The following is a 16,481-nucleotide window of genomic DNA, read 5'->3' on the forward strand; positions in this document are numbered from 1 at the left end:
ATTCTACAGCGAAAATGCATGCAAAATTTCATATCGTTTGAGAACTATTTGAAAATTATGAAAATTTGAGTAATTTATATAATTTGAGTATTAGGTACTTTCAAAATATCACGTAATTTTGTGAAAATTTTAGTATGTAATTCCAAAAATTCTAAAACAATGAAAATGCATTCATAATGTAGAACCTTTTGAGAATTATATTGCAAATTATGAAAATTTTAGTATTTTCGAAAAATACGTTATTTTGTGAAAATTTTAGAATTTCATTTAAAAAAAACTCTGTAAAAAGTGAAAAATGCATGCAAAATTCCGAATCGTTTGATACTCACATGGCAAATTATGGAAATTTAAATACATTAAAAAATATGAAATTTTGTGAAAATTTGAGTTTTTATTTTAGCAAAAAAAAAAAAACCTCTAATAAAGGTGAAAAAGCATACACAATTTCGCTTCAGTCTGTATACATTTTGCTTGGCTTACTAGTTTGGCAAACTGTCAGACACGAAAAAGTAAAGGAGGTGTTAGACTATGGCAAACAAACAAACTCGCTCTTTTTTGTGTTGGACAGTGTGGCACACTCGCAAAAAGAGCCAAATGTATGCAGGCTGACGTTTCTCAAAATTTCCCATGCTGCAAATTATCAAAATTTCAGTATTTTCGAAAAAAATGTGCAATTATTAGTTTTTCGTCATATTATTATTTTCCGGAATCCTCTAGTTTTAACAACAAACAGCCTCAAGATGATGCGTCATCATCGCCACCAGGTCACGCCGCGCCACACTTCTCTCTTTTACGCTAAGCCCCGCGATAAGTCAACAGGTTCCACAACCTAGGGCCAATTTGTTTTACGACAGCAAGAGAGAGAACGCCAGAGAACGAGTTTAAAACGCTCAGTAATGGGTCAGAAATTTGGGCGCCAGCTTATAGAACGTTCTCTGATAAGAGGGGCCACTTTTACGGGTTTGGATGGATGGAATTTTCGGGATGTTTTTAGAGTTGAAAAATGTTTAACGAATATGGTTTAGCTTTGACTGGTTTACTTTCAAGAATGGCATGCGACACGCTTCGTACTTTTCTTTTCTTTTTTTTACTCATTTCATTGAAATTACATTGAAATTTTGACCCCTACAACTATTTGCCTTTAAGTATATTTGATTGGTGATGCGATTTGCTTGAGTTAAAGGTAAGAATTGAATTGATGTTCCATATATTAGCTTGATTTCCATGTTGCCAGATATCCTTCAATGTTGCACTAACTAGGACACCACTCTAGGTTGTCCCTCTTAATTAACCGTTACAGTCCATTGAATAAGTTAGTTTTGTGTGTTAGAGATAGTACAGTGAGTTTTAGTTAATTAGTTTTTTGGCACGCTATAAAAGCGTTCGAAAGGTTTAAAACTGCTACACGGTAAACTTAGACTGTTTTTTTTAAGGATGAACCAAGTAGAAGGACACAAAATCACACAATTAACTGAGGATGCACAAATCTGCTGTGCTCAGGGTTTCGACTACCCTCTCGGAGGAGAAGTTTCTCTTAGACTACATTCACACAAACATCGAAATCGACTCCGGTACGTCTACGGTACTCTGGCGAGGAATGTATTCCGCGTACTACATTGATTTACTGTTTGTTTGTTTAAATTGTTCGTTTAATCTATTGCAGCTGATTCCTAGTGGTTTGAATATTTTGGTTTGCATTATTTTGAATATTTTTGAGTATGTTCCAATTCGATGGATTAGAATATCATCTGGTTTTTGCCATTAATATTGTGGAGCTTTGAAAAAATAAAATTACGCGAAATAAACAACCGAAACCGGAACGCTTGTAAGCAAATATTGCTTACCGTGTGAAATTATCAGCACCGAATGTGGACACAACTGAGGACGACTTAAAAATTGGACGACTTAACCATAGTTTAAAATCACATCCGTTCCCTGTTCACTTTACCGTGCATTTGCACACCTCCATACCAGTGGCATCTGATGCGATGCTCAGTCAACCATTTTCTATGGAATTGCTAACTGTTTTGATTGGTGAGTCTTAATTTCTTTTAAATTTTTAAAATTCTCTTTGCTGTTATTCCGTCGGTAAACTATTCACTTTTTCTGTCATACTTAATGACGAAAGGGCCTACTTTTCGGTACGAGAATCGAACTCACGACTTCTGGATTGCAAACCCAGCACGCTACCGGTCAGTATTCCCAGTGAGCATATTTACTCTTTTAAGGGACCTGACTTTGCCGAGCCAGACAGGGATCAAACCCATCACCTTCCGCTTACAAAGCGAAACCCGTAACCTCACGGTCACGGGAGCTCGGCTACTTTTCGATACAAGAGGCTTTAAAGTTTCACTTTTGACATTTGATTACAAATTTTATTCAAAGGGAGTTTTTCGGAATTTCAAAAAATGATGACTCTCGTTGGATTGTATTATATATGGAATTCAAAAATCTGTATCTTTTGAAGGAATTTTTTGATCGATTTGGTGTCTTCGGCAAAGTTGAAAAAAAGCGTAATATTGCATGTTTGACCCTCTGAAATGTTAGTCTTGATTTATTGAAAATATTGTTTTCGAAAAGATCGGAAAATGTCACGAATGTTTCATATTTTAACATTGAAAATCGGACCATTAATTGTTGAGATATGATATCGACATTTGAAAAAAGTGGGTTGTTTGGGTGAGACTTAGAAAACGTCAATTTTCCTGTTTTTTAATCTTTGCATAGTAATATCTCAGCAACTAAGGGTCGTATCAATAAAGTTCTAAAAAGCACAGAGCTCATCAATTTTTTTTTTTCAAAAGTGGGTAAACATGGGCACTTGTTTTTAAAATTAATAACAGCGACTATTTTCAAAAAAGTTACCTAACAATGGCTATAACTTGAAAACGGTGCACTTTATCAAAATTTCACTAAAGTAGTTTTTTTTTTTTCGAAAAATTTTTGCGACCGATTTTTCGATTTTTTTTAAATTAGTATTGGTTTAAAAATTTATAACTCGCTCAAAGATTTTTTTGCCCGTTCTGGAAATTTCTGAAAAGTTGGCATTTTCTGCAAATCAAGTTTCAAAAGTGATGGTTACGGAACCGCTTTCAGTTTTTTAACTTGCTGAAGCCCACTTCAAAACCAAAAAAACGTCAAAAAACAAAAACAAACCAAAATGAGTCAGTGGATGCAACAATCAAGAATAATAAATAATATTTTTTTTTTAGGTTTTTGTGAAATTTCAGGTCACAAATGAAAGAAACTAAACAAAGTCAGTTCTAGGTACAACTTTGAGTAAATTTAATTTTTATATTAAATTAAGTAGAGATTACCCCTCGGCATTTTTCGTTCAGCCCAGTTAGCAAGCAGAATTTGGCAACTGGCCTACGTTCTCATCCCAGTTACCGAACAAGTACTGTACCTATCGGTATGAACGAAACTGACATGAACTACGTTATTCAACGCCATTCCAGTCGCGTACCGGCTTAACTACTCTGACTTTTGTATTCGAAGGGTTGTACAAAGTTTCAGAGAGCTGCGCAAAAAAAAAAACTCGCATAACTGAAAAAGTTACGAATGCTTCAAATGTATTTGGTTTATCAAGAAATTTACTATTAATTCAATTGTAAATCACGATATATCAATGCAATCAACCACCAAACACAATGCAAAGCAGTTAGCTTCCTCCACAAACGGCCACATAAATCCGCTCTTAAGGTCAGTTACAAAAAGAATTCCTTAAAATCCACAGCTACCCCCGCAACCCTCGACCGCCGAAACGTTATAAAAGATCACAACTCATCACCGCCACCATTTCGGCGCAATTTTTGGCCTCGCTCGTTGGCTTCCTTAATGATATTCTAATCAGTCGTAAAGTGGCTGCTGCTAGTCTATTGCTACTAGAAGTGTGATTAAATTGAAAAATTGCGTTACCTGGTCCGATGGCCAAATGTTATATCAGCAGCAGTTGCGTCCGGGTCGAAGTGTCATCCACCAGCTGGCGGTGTCGGTGATGATGGTGGTGAGTTGCAGCAGCCGCCGCCGGCGGATAATGATTCGGGTTGGGCAGTACCCGCTGCTGCTGCTGCTGGTGGCCGTTGGCGAACGGAGCCGTTCCGCACCAGTCTTCCAGTTCCGGGGGCAACATTTGTCACCTAGCGCCGGATCCGCACGGATTGTTTAAGTTCTTCTGGGGCGCGTTGCCGTTGGTGGCCGCGTTTCCGCCCGACGAAGATGACGCGCCGGCCGCGCTGCGATTGTGCCCATGGTGATGGTGATGATGGCTTCGCCGGTGGTGGCGATGTCCACCACGATAGTGGCGATGCGAATGCGAATGGTGGTGCTCTTCGGGACTTTCACCGACGCCAGCGTCGGCCGTGCTTGAATCCGCCGTTTGAGCATTGCCATTCTGGACAACATTTGCCTTTCCCTTTCCGTGGGAATGTTTGCTCCCACCAGGATTGTTCCTCCCACCTCCATGGCGAGAATTGTTTCCACGATCCACGTGTTGATGCGTGCTTTGCTTCTGAACTGGTGGCGCTGCCGCAACCGGATTCTCCGCAGCATCTTGTGCAATATTGTTTGTGCGTTTCGGCGACTCGCTGTTGGGAGTCTCGGTCTCGATCGAAATCACCCCTCCCTCCTCGGCGTCCAAATCGATAATTCCGCCGCGGCTCTTCTGGTGCAGATAGAGTCGGTTCATTTGTGCTTGCAGCGACTTCAACTCATCGGTCAGTTGGAACCGGGGCGCGTTGGACAGTTCCGTCGGAGGTCTACACTTGCTCAACGGGTCCACGTCAACATCGATCGGCTCCCGACAAACTGGACACAGCGCCCGGTACGGCTTGGCTTCCTTCTGCTTCCAACCCGGCATCTTGGCTAACTCTTCGTCGTAATTCTTCTTCGACGCCTTCAAATGGCACGCCAGGCAGTGACTGTGCAAGTAGTGATAGCACACCGTTTTCGTAAACTCGTCCCCCTCCTGGAACCCGTACAAGCAAATCACACACTGGCCGGTGGGGAGGTTACTCTCGGTCAGGTGCTCGCGAATGATGTCGATCAGGTCAAACACCACCGGCGAACCGAGGCACTCGTCCAGCTTCTGACGAACGGCCGCTTCGATACAGTTTATGATGTGGTCGTCTAACCCGCGCGGATTTTTCAGCTTTATGTTGGGCTTCACGTCCGGGTAACCGGGCACGGGGAGGACCTGAAAGAAATGGTAAGATCTATGAGGTTGGAGTTCAAGAAGAAGCAATTCGCGGTAGATACCTGCAACGTGATGCACACGTACTGGCTGTCCACTTCCTCGCCCACGGTTGGAAATACGGTGGTTTCGATTAGCTCCGGATATCCGCTGGAAATTAAAAAGTGTTGTACGTTGTTAATAATGATATTACTTGTCGGATAAAAGACCCAGAAATCGCACACATGTGAGAATCTTGATTCTTTTGCAAAAATTCAGTGAAAATCTCAATGTTCTTGATTTAAAATATTGAAAATCGTTGTTAACTTATTTGATATTCAGTTTCCATAAGGACATGGTTGTTTTGTAAAAATATAATTTGATTTTATATATGTAAACTTATACAAAGTTTTATTACAAACATCTTTGTCGAAGGCCGCAAAACGATCCGAGTTAACCCTGACGAGTTATAGCAAATTAAAAAAGGCGATTTACATGAAATTGTTTCAACGATAAGATCATTCGATCGTAATTTCTCGATCTACTATCGATAATTTACGAATGAACATCGATAATATCTCGATATATGTTCAAAACTTGATTTTGCAATTCCGTCGTGAAACTACTTACTTTTCCTGCCATTCTTGAACGACGAAATAGCCTACTTTTCTGTACCAAAAATAACAGAATCGAATAGCAACACTTTTCAAAATAAATGCTGAAAAGTTGAACTTTTCAGCACTTTTTTTGAAAAGTAACACTTTTCAACATTTTTTGATTTAAACGATTTATTGACAAAATACATGAAAATTTGACATAAAATTTCACTCAGTGTGTTTTTTTTTTTTGGAATTGCAAAAAATGTTGTATAAAACTCGTTGCAAAACTTGATTTTTTCAGCACTCTTCGTATTTATCCAACTCGGTGAACCTCGTTGGATAAATGTACGACTCGTGCTTAAAAATCCTTTTTTTTTGCAACTTGTTGCATAAACTACTATTTCAAAATTTCCAAAAAAAAAATTAAAAAACTTTAAAAATTTATGTTTTTTTGTTTATTTCATAATCAAAATATTTTTTTCATCGTCGTGTTCGTGTCAAACGAAAAAGTGACCAACCAGCGGGGTTGAGTGTAATTTGTTTTTTTATTTTTTAATTATAATTAAAGTTTTACATTTTTCTTTTACTTTTAAATTTTTCAAAAATAAAATCAGGAAACAAAAAACATTTTTCTAACATTTTTATAACTTCGGATTACAAAGGGACCATTCACAAACCACGTGGACACCTTTTATTAAAAGTTTGACAAAAATCAAAAAACCCAAAAATAACCGAGGGTTTGGCGGATGCCTAAATCATGTTCAATGAAAAAAAAAAAAACTTTTTTCAAACTTTTAATTAACTTCTGATCACTATTAAAGAAACATGAAAAGAAAGCACTGCTAGTACATTTAAGTAAGTTTTGATTTTTTAAGGCTTTGAAGGCGCATGCCATGCGAGATTTTCGAACCAAAAATTATTTTTTCCAAAAAAAAATTCTTCATTATCAGAGTTTTTTATGAACGTTGATGATTTTTAGACAGCTGTGAATCATCAGTTTTATTAATTACAAATTTTGAGAACTGTTTGTATGTGCTGTTTCTATTTCCAATCTGACGAAGCTTTGTGATGATCACTTTAACAATGAAATTGTGTATATAATTGTTTTTATGTTGAACTTTGTAAAAATGTCTGTTTAACTGGGCCTAAATAAAAAGCAGTCAAACGTCAAAAAACAAAAAATATCAATTTCAACAAATAAAAACCCTTTATAAAGTTTTTTTTAATGAAATTTCATGTCACAGATGAAGAAAATTTGGATGGTAAGCTCAGGAAATAATTCTGAGATACTTTAATTTTGCTGTTTATAAATTATTTTGCATTGACGATCACCTCGCCATTTTTCGATAAGCCCAGTTAGCGAGCAGCATCAAGTCCTGTCCTTAATTCCACTTGATTGTGCCATTTCGTACACTTTGCAATATTGATTCCAGAATGTAATCGTGTAATATGGCAGAGGTTTGAAAAAAAATAAGGTGGGAAGTTTTTGGGGAGATAAAAAGCTATTTAATGAAATACTTTTAGTTTATTGTTGTTTTATGGTCAAATTTGTATCCGGGCAATGTTTTGCTTTATTTTCTTGAAAAATTGTACAAAGAAAAGATTTTTAATCGGTCATCTTGGTGCTTCCAACTATGATATTTGAGTAATTTCAAAGTATGTTAGAAATCTGGTAAATTTGGTTCGGAAACTTTTTTTTATTTGGAGGTCAAATGTGTGATTTAGAGTCTCTCAATGCAGATTCATAAGAAATTTGATTTATTTGATTTTTTGCGATTTTTCTGAGAAAAAAAAATCCTATTTTTCTTTCAAATATCAGACTTACAGAAAAAAATACACCGAGGAGTCAAGGATTTTTTATAAATTTTAAGGGCACCATGACATCAGTTGTTATGAAGAGCTGGTCCGATTCTCGCCTTGTCCTCCTGGAGTTTTTCGTTAAATATTTATCTCATTTAATTTTAGCATTTAGTCTGCAAAGGTGGTGTGACTGTCTTTTAAAACTTTAACATAATATGTTAATAACATAATATGCAGCCGATTACCAACCAAAAAATCTCTAGAAGAGCTTTGAAATGAAGGATCAGTCAAATCAATTCGTAATTAATTAATTTTTGTGATATTTTTTGAACATTACATGAATTCTATTTAAAATAATATGACAACATTATTCTAAAATTTTTGATAACTATGTTTATGTTCTATGATACATTTACTTGAAAACAATCTCTACTTATCTCAAAACTCAGCGAACTTGCATGCACTTGCAGCTGTAATGCACATCAACGATTACCACTAGAACAGTTGTGCAATCGATTTTTCGCAACAAAAAAACACACAGACAAGACGAGACAACAGAACAGAGTCAAAAACCAAAAACCACCCAACCAAACTCGGAGAAGGTGGAGCTCGTACCTTTCATTTCTGGTGATTTGAACATCGTCCATCAGGATCGCCTCCAAGGATTCAACCTCGTCTGTTAACCTGCCGATAGCGAAGAAATAAAAAGGATTATCGATTAAATCGCTTTTTGGCCGGGACAATGATCCAGTTCCTTTGGGAACCGATTTTGTTGCAGCTAATTTCACAGTGAACAAATCGACCCCATCAGCGAGACTTACGCGTCCATTTCCGGCCAAGTGGGAGCTCAATTCCGGTTCCAGAACACCAAACCACCTTTTCGATCACCTGTAGCCGCCCGCTCCGGGAAGTATTCACCCACTTGAGTGAGAAAAATCACGAATCGCGTTTTCCTCAAACACACACACACACACAAACACACCGTAGACAACTGACTGGCTGGGAAAAATCAATTTTCCGCACCTTGGCTGGGCTGCTGGCTGGGTGAACCGGATGAAGGTTTTCCGCGGAATGAAACGAAAACACGCAAGAGCCAGCGCAGCGAACCAAAAACAGAAAACAAGAAAATCCGAAATGACAGCTGCGTGCGGTAAAAGCCGAATGACAGCTGCGGTAAAAGCGGTAAATTTCAAGGGGAAAGAGGGCATTGGCGTTACATTTTTGTAGAAAATCCACTGAAGCCATAATAAAAATTAATTAAAACAATTTAATATGCGAAAACAGGAAAATATAATAATTGTAAATAGATAACTAAATTATTTAACTGTTTGAACTACCATTTAAGTTTTATTTCGATCAAAGTATTCAATTTCCGGAGGAAAAAAGTTCGTTTCCAGAGTTTTTTTGAAACTTAGTATCACAGACTAAATCAAGCCAACGTGGAGGTAAGAAAATAGGACACTTGCAATCCTTAAGGAACCAGAGCCATACTGTTTTGACCAAGATGATCTAACAGCACTACGGATGTGGTTGGGCTCTTTCCGGGATGTTCCTCGCCTGGGTGTCAATCGACGAGTATCATCAGTATCCCTTGGCCTGCTTTATCGGCACGATATCGTTACAAAATTAAAGACCATTTCTTTTGATCAAGTTTCCCTTTTTTATATTTTCAAAGAATATTTAATTCACTTCTGGTATTAATTCACTTCTGTACCAATGAATAGTTTAGAAATACGAACGTTTCTCAGCAAACGCTCACTGCTCAGCCATTAGCATGGCTCGCATCAATGCAAGATGCTCGTCTTGGACGATGAAGCACAGAAATTCGCCGTACAGCTTCAGCAAATATCCGATATCCTCCCGCTGCGGGTGGTAATCCGCATACCTTTTGATCAACTGCTGAACGGCATTCATCTTGGAAGCAACGTTGACACCGCTGTCGCCAAGGATCTGCTTCATGAGCTGTACATCTTTGCGGGCGTTTTGCGGCAGTTTCCGGTCCATCAGCGAGTGCCACTCGCGTCCAGCTTTGCCCTTGTCACAAACGATGCAGCAGCACTTGAACATCAACGAAAGGGGACATGGCTTGTACCAGGTTGGTCCGTAGGATATAAAGATCTGCTCGCCCTGGCGAGCGGGTCGCAGCATGACCATCTTGACTCGACCGCCATCGGAGATCGTCATCGCGTGTGGGTCGCACGAGTGGTTGAAAAGGTTGCCAACGGGGCGGATGGTCGTTATCACTCCCTTGGAAATTCCGGAATTGGTTGCCAGCGCAGCGGCCACCTTGCTGTACGTTTGTATAGATCGAATGAAGAACCGCCGATGCGGTTCGGTGCGGATGATCGATTTGACAAGAGGGTTCATCAGGAATACGACGGAATAGGTGGCGGCAGTGTTGTTCGCAATCATTTCCACGACAGAATCGTAACGGGTGATGGTGTTGTGCACGGCCTTGAACACATCCAGACGGCACGGGATTGTGTAGTCCAGATCGAGAGGGTTGAATTTCCCGTTGATCGCCTTCTCGCAGTATTCCATCATGGCCTGCACGTCATCTCCAAACTGGGACAATCCGTAGAAGAACAATCTAGGAGCGATCATGTCGGAAACTCGAGAGACGGAGCACAGCTTGGTCGCGACATCGCACTCGAAGCGGTGAAACAGCTTCCAGTTCAGCTCGCGACATTCCTCGCTGCAGAACATGAAAAACGGGCACTTTGGGCATGGAATCAAAACGTGATAACGCCTGGAACTGCATTGGTTGCAGGTTTGGAAGGTCACGTTGTAGTCGATTCCACAGAGCTCAAGCTTCTCGTCCAAGATTATGTCTCCCGCGTTGAAGTCCTTCTCGGCAACCAGTCCCCTACCAAACCTCGGATCATAGCCCATAGCGATCCCTTTGGCCAAGAAGGGGATGCGCGGATTAATGTCCACGTTAAATCCCATCCGCGGACAAGGCACCGTTCCCTTCGAGCGACCATCGGCAATACGCTGCTTGCAGTTGCGTTCGCGTTCCAGCAACTTCGCCATCAACTTGTCCGGATAGTTGTGCTTCCTAGCCATCTGAATGTTGAATAGGGCCATCTCGTACTCGCCCAGCGCGAAACAAGCGGCCGACCTGAAAAAACAAGCTCCCGACCGTTACAACTAACCTCAAAACACAACGTGACCACCCCTTACCGATTAGCGTACCCGATTCCCAGCTGGTCCGAGCCGGGCAGCGCCAGGCAAATGCTCTCGTTGTAGGCGAACATGGCATTCACAAAAAGCCCATCCCGGAACATACTGTTTCCGACAGCTCGCCGCTTGGCCGCTTTGACGTTGCACTTCAAGTGTTCCGCAACGATCCGCAACTTGCCGTAATCGGTGATGAACTGTATCAGCGCGTTGACATCGGCCCGTTCATTTAGTCCGCCGCCGATTTCCAGATTCAGGTGGTAGATTAGCTGCACGCTGGCCACGATAGGCGGCACTTGGAATTCTCCGTCAAGATCCATGGTGAGGCTGGGCCAAGTTTTCCGGATTGCTTGAAATTCCGCCTGATGTGGGCAACGACGCCGATCCAACTGTTCTACTTCCAACTAAAAAGGCGCGAAATCTTTTTGTTATACTATTTACACTCATTGATTATATTAGTCATAATATGGGTTAATTAAGCATTATTTTGGGTTTTACACACCGATTTTGATTTATGTACCGATATGAGTGTATTTTGATTATAACAGAAAGTAATTTGACGTTTATTTTGGCGGGAAATCCGTAATCAGCATAACAGTTGTTGAAGCGGTTAAAATCAAAACCAGGACGGATTGCGGCAACTGTTGTCCACATCAGCTAGAGATCATGGGCCGCGACCAGGAGGACTCCATGATAAGCGATCTTTTGGCGAAGAATCCGTGCCGAAGCGGGGAATTGGATCTCAACTGGCCAGTTGAAAGAATCATAAAGTACGTTGCCGGCAGCTCGCAACTGGCCGGGCTGGAGGAACTCTGCAAGTCCGACTTGGAGGCGAGTAAACTACGCGAATTCGGCAACCATTTCTATCGGCTACGGAATCTGGTGGAAGCCACGTTCTGCTACAACCAGGCCATTTGTCACGCACCGCCCGATTCGGAACAGCTGGGCATGGGATATGCCAATCGGTAAGGGTTTCGTGTGTCCGTTGGTAGAGATCTTAACGTTTCGTTAATTTCAGATCGGCGATTTGTTTCGAGATGCGCGACTACGAGATGGCCCTATTCAACATCCAGATGGCTAAGAAGCACAACTATCCGGACAAGTTGATGGCGAAACTGCTGGAACGCGAACGCAACTGTAGGCAGCGCATTGCAGATGGTCACTCCAAGGGCACGGTTCCGAATCCGCGGATGGGATTTAACGTGGACATTAATCCGCGCATCCCCTTCTTGGCCAAAGGGATCGCGATGGGCTATGATCCGAGGTTTGGTAGGGGACTGGTCGCCGAGAAGGACTTCAACGCGGGGGACTTGATTTTGGACGAGACGAGTGAACTTTTTGCCCATGACTTCAATTTGTGCTTCAAGCATTGCAGCCAATGCAGTGCTAATGTATGCCAAATTTTGATTCCATGCCGGACGTGCGTCCTGTTCATGTACTGCAGCGAGGAGTGTCGCGAGCTTCATTGGAAGTTGTTCCATCGATTTGAGTGTGGAGTTGTGACCAAGCTGTGCTGTGTTTCTGGCACTGGGGATATAATCACGCCAAGATTCTTTTTCTATGGATTGACACAGTTTGGAGACGATCTTCAGGCAATGATGGAGTACTGTGAGAAAGAAGTCAGCACTCAGTCCAATCCTTTGGAGTTGGATTTCGCAAATCTGGACCGAATGGAATGGTTCAGGGTGTTGCATAATACCCATCCTCGGGGTCTGGATTCATCACCGGGTGGCAAAAGGGCGGTCGCATCCTATTTCGTGGTCTTCCTGATGAACCCCGTGGTCAAGTCGATCATACGCACCGAATCTCACCGACAGTTCTTCCTGCGGTCTCTGTTGAGATACAGTAGTATGATTCATCCGTTAGCTACGACTTTTTTCACCAGTGATGGTCACATGTTTGCTGCAGTTCTTCCAATTGGTAGTCTTTTGAACCATTCCTGCGATCCACACGCGATTCAGAGCTTAAATTACGGTCGCCGGAAGGTGATACTGGTTCGACCCGTCCGGAAGGGTGAACAAATCTTTGTGAGCTATGGCCCAATATGGTGGAGGCATATCCCCGGAGCTGTATTGCCATTCAAGTGTCGGTGCGTCGTTTGTGACCAGCCAGATCGAGAATGGCACTCGCTGAAAGGACGACCGATTCCTCCGAAGGCAGTAAAGGATATGCTAGTTTTGAAGGAGATTTACGAGAAAGCTGACGTCCATCCTGCCACAAAATTGATCGCACTGCAGCAGTTTATGAAGCGATACGCACGTCACCATCCTAACGAGGCGTTTCTTGGGAATTTTTTGAAGGTTTACTGCAGCTTTCTGGAAATGGCTTGCGAAACGGAAGGGCAGAGGCTGGTGCGTGCAAGACTGCAGGCCGAATTAGTTTGAGGTTCGAGTTTGAACGAACGCTGCACATCGATTTCTTACTTTTATTTTTTCCCTCAAGTAAATGAACTTGTTACTCGACGTGACAAACAATAAATAACACTAGATTTAATTCAAATGCGTTTTTTTATTTGTTTAAAGAAATCTCGTTGAAAAAAATAATACATGTTTTTGAATTGGGTACTAAAGCCCTATGCCAATTTTTATGTACAACGGTATAAAACACGATTAAAAACCATTTCTAATCACCTTTTTTTTTTTTTTTTTTTTTTTTTTTTTTTTGTTTTTTTTTTTTTTTTTTTTTTTTTTTTTTTTTTTTTTTTTTTTTACGCGCGACATAGGATGTGGAACTGTGCCAGGGCCAACAAAGCAGGGCAAATCCTGCACCAAGAGTACGAGTCCAAGGACATCTACATACACGCTCCGGATACTCCAACCCGCTGCCCCGCTGGACGAGGGAGGCCTTCCACGTTGGACCTGGTCATTTCAAACAACCAGGTGCAGATGTCGCAGCCGATAACGCACGTTGAACTGTCGTCGGACCATCTGCCGGTCACCTTTACGATCGACGTTGATGTTCCAGTCGCCCCGGCTGGAAGACTCGTCCGATGCTTCGACAGAGCGAACTGGAGCACTTTTGCTCGCTCGATCGAGCGGGAGGTCGACCTTAACGCTAGCAGGATCAACACTCTACATCGCTCAGAGAAAATCGACGACGCCATCGACAAGTTCACCGCCATCCTCAAAGCTGCTGAGGAATCCGCTGTCCCTTCGCGTAGGTTCCTACCTCAGAAGAAGGACATTCCCGACGAGCTGAAACTGCTAATCCGGCTGAGGAACGTGCGGCGTAGACAGTTCATTCGAAGACGGGACCCGCTCATCGGAGCGGTGGTGACCCACCTGAACAACGTCATCAGCACCAAAAGCGCCGAACACCGCTACAAAAACTTCGGCTCCTTGCTAAGGACGCTGGACAACGGCAGCAACAAGTTCTGGAAGCTTACCCGCAACCTCCGGAACACGGTCAAGTACAGCCCCCCGCTGAACGTCAACGGAGACCTCGTAGCGAGCCCTTCAGCAAAAGCCGAAGCGCTCGCGAGTGCGTTCGCCGCTGCCCACAACAACGAGCAACCAGGTGATCCCGAAACATCGGCCGCTGTGGAGAACGCGCTTGACCATATCCGAGCGACAACTCCTCCCGTGCCTCCGGCCGCCCTTGTTAAGCCGAAAGAGGTCAAGGCGATCATCCGCACACTCAAAAACCGGAAGTCTCCTGGGCAAGACGGAATCCGGAATACGTGCCTCAAGCAGCTGCCAAGAAAAGGGTTGGTCGTCTTGACCAAAATCTTTAACGCTTGCCTGGCCTTGGGCTACTTTCCGACCGGCTGGAAGCACGCGAACGTGATCGCCATCCCAAAGGCGAACAAGGGCATAACCAACCCAGGTAATTATCGCCCGATCAGCCTTTTGAGCAGCCTGAGCAAACTCCTGGAACGGGTGATCCTCGCCCGGATAAACCGTCACCTGGAGGCGGAGCAACTCATCCCACACGAGCAGTTCGGCTTCAAGCCGGGGCACTCAACGGTGCACCAACTCGCCCGTATCTCGGAGATGGTGAAGCGCGGCTTCCTGGCGGGGAAATCGACCGGCATGATCCTTCTCGACGTCGAAAAGGCCTACGACTCCGTGTGGCAGGACGCCGTGGTTTACAAGCTCTTCCGCTCGAACCTCCAGTCGTTCCTGGTCAAGATCGTCGAATCGTTCCTGACGAATCGGTCGTTTACGGTGACGGTGAATGGCGAGCGTTCCTCCGTCCACAACATCCCCTTCGGCGTGCCCCAAGGATCAGTGCTGAGCCCGACTCTCTACAACATCCTTACCTCCGACGTGCCGATGATCGATGGAGTGTCGTACGCATTCTTTGCGGATGACACTGCATACTTGGCATCGGACAAGGACCCGAAGATCGTCGTCACCCACCTACAAGCGGCACAGAACAACCTTGAGGAGTTTCAGCGGAAGTGGCGCATCAAGCTGAACGCTGGGAAAACCCAGTCCATCTTCTTCACCAGGAGGCGTGCTGCTCGGCACCTTCCCCGCAGATCGATCAGCGTCAACGGCCAGCCTGCGTCGTGGGACGACGAGGTCAGGTACCTGGGTGTGGTGCATGACAAGAAGCTGAAGTACGACAAGCACGTGAACAACATCATCGAGAAGGTGGATCGTTCCACCAAGGCGCTCTACTCCCTGCTGAATCGGCGATCGAAGCTGAGCATCAAGAACAAGTCGCTCGTGGTCAAGTGCATCATCCGTCCAATGCTGACCTACGCTGCTGCGGTCTGGGGCAACTGCGCCAAATCGCACCGTAAGCGACTCCAGGTGAAGCAGAACAAGCTGCTCAAGATGGTGCACAACCTGGACCCGTGGTACCCGACCGACGATCTACACGAGCTGGCCGGCGTCGACACCATCGACGCAAGCATCGAAAAGGCAACGAGAACCTTCAGGACTTCCTGTGGGATGTCAACGAATCCGCTCATCGAAGCACTCCTCCGTCAACAACTGTGATATTAGTCTTAAGCCAAACATAGATCTAGGGTTTTTCTCAAAATTTATTTTCCCTAAAAGAGCACGCAGCTAGCAAAATCTAAACTTAGAAACATGTACCCTCCCTGTAAAGGCTTATGAATTGATCTCAGTTGAAAGGTTCTCCAAATCTCTGAATTGCAAATGTAACATCCTGGAGCAGAACTGCTAAATTCTAATAAACACCAATTGAATTGAATTGAATTGAATAATCACTTTTTTTCATTTTAATGCAAATTTTTTTTTTGACAAGACAACATTTTTTCGATGGATCAACTATGGTCCCCTTGGAACGACCTGTCAAGTAGGAGCTTTTCTGTCAAGAAGAACCGCGAGGTTAATTTTTCAAAATTGATTTAAAAATCCATTTTAAGCTCTTTATGGTCGTACAAAGGGTCATTGTATTCAGAAAAATAAGCTTTATCGCTGTGAACAATAATATCAGCAATCTAAGCTTCATTTTAGGACCCAATTGAATGAAATCTAAATATATTTGCGAATTGTAAACTTTGCAGACTTTTTTTCTACCCATGCAGACTTTTACTTGCTTGCCACGCAAAACGGACATTAGGTATAAATTCCTAATTTTTAGGTATAATCGAACCTGACTGCAATAAGTTATTTTATTACTAATCGGCTATTAGTAATAAAATTACTAATAGCGTTTTAGTACGAGAATTCCTATATTTTAGGTATAATTGTAGAACTAAAATACCTTAATTTTAGGTATTTTCTGGAAAAGTGAGGGGACCAAAATTACTTATA

General features: G+C 42.7%; 3 protein-coding genes across 3 annotated transcripts; 1 reads left to right on the plus strand and 2 right to left on the minus strand.

The window, feature by feature from the left end:
• Window positions 1-1,015: 1,015 nt before the first annotated feature.
• LOC120425516 (E3 ubiquitin-protein ligase RNF25) lies at window positions 1,016-8,691 on the minus strand. Its single transcript, XM_039590065.2, has 4 exons — window positions 8,391-8,691; window positions 8,185-8,253; window positions 5,257-5,341; window positions 1,016-5,194 (listed from the first exon to the last, which is right to left on the minus strand). The coding sequence occupies exons 1-4, from the start codon at window positions 8,396-8,398 to the stop codon at window positions 4,136-4,138; spliced, it is 1,221 nt and encodes a 406-aa protein (XP_039445999.1). The 5' UTR covers window positions 8,399-8,691; the 3' UTR covers window positions 1,016-4,135.
• A 555-nt stretch (window positions 8,692-9,246) lies between these two features.
• On the minus strand, window positions 9,247-11,158 carry LOC120425511 (uncharacterized). Its single transcript, XM_039590058.2, has 2 exons — window positions 10,753-11,158; window positions 9,247-10,690 (listed from the first exon to the last, which is right to left on the minus strand). The coding sequence occupies exons 1-2, from the start codon at window positions 11,067-11,069 to the stop codon at window positions 9,325-9,327; spliced, it is 1,683 nt and encodes a 560-aa protein (XP_039445992.1). The 5' UTR covers window positions 11,070-11,158; the 3' UTR covers window positions 9,247-9,324.
• Window positions 11,159-11,306: 148 nt separating this feature from the next.
• On the plus strand, window positions 11,307-13,260 carry LOC120425512 (SET and MYND domain-containing protein 4-like). Its single transcript, XM_039590059.2, has 2 exons — window positions 11,307-11,714; window positions 11,768-13,260. Exons 1-2 carry the CDS (start codon window positions 11,416-11,418, stop codon window positions 13,131-13,133), a joined length of 1,665 nt encoding a protein of 554 aa, XP_039445993.1. The 5' UTR covers window positions 11,307-11,415; the 3' UTR covers window positions 13,134-13,260.
• The last annotated feature ends 3,221 nt before the right edge of the window (window positions 13,261-16,481 follow it).

The sequence above is a fragment of the Culex pipiens genome, chromosome 2, assembly GCF_016801865.2.
Source record: "Culex pipiens pallens isolate TS chromosome 2, TS_CPP_V2, whole genome shotgun sequence".
In the NCBI taxonomy this organism is placed as follows: Eukaryota; Metazoa; Arthropoda; class Insecta; order Diptera; family Culicidae; genus Culex; species Culex pipiens.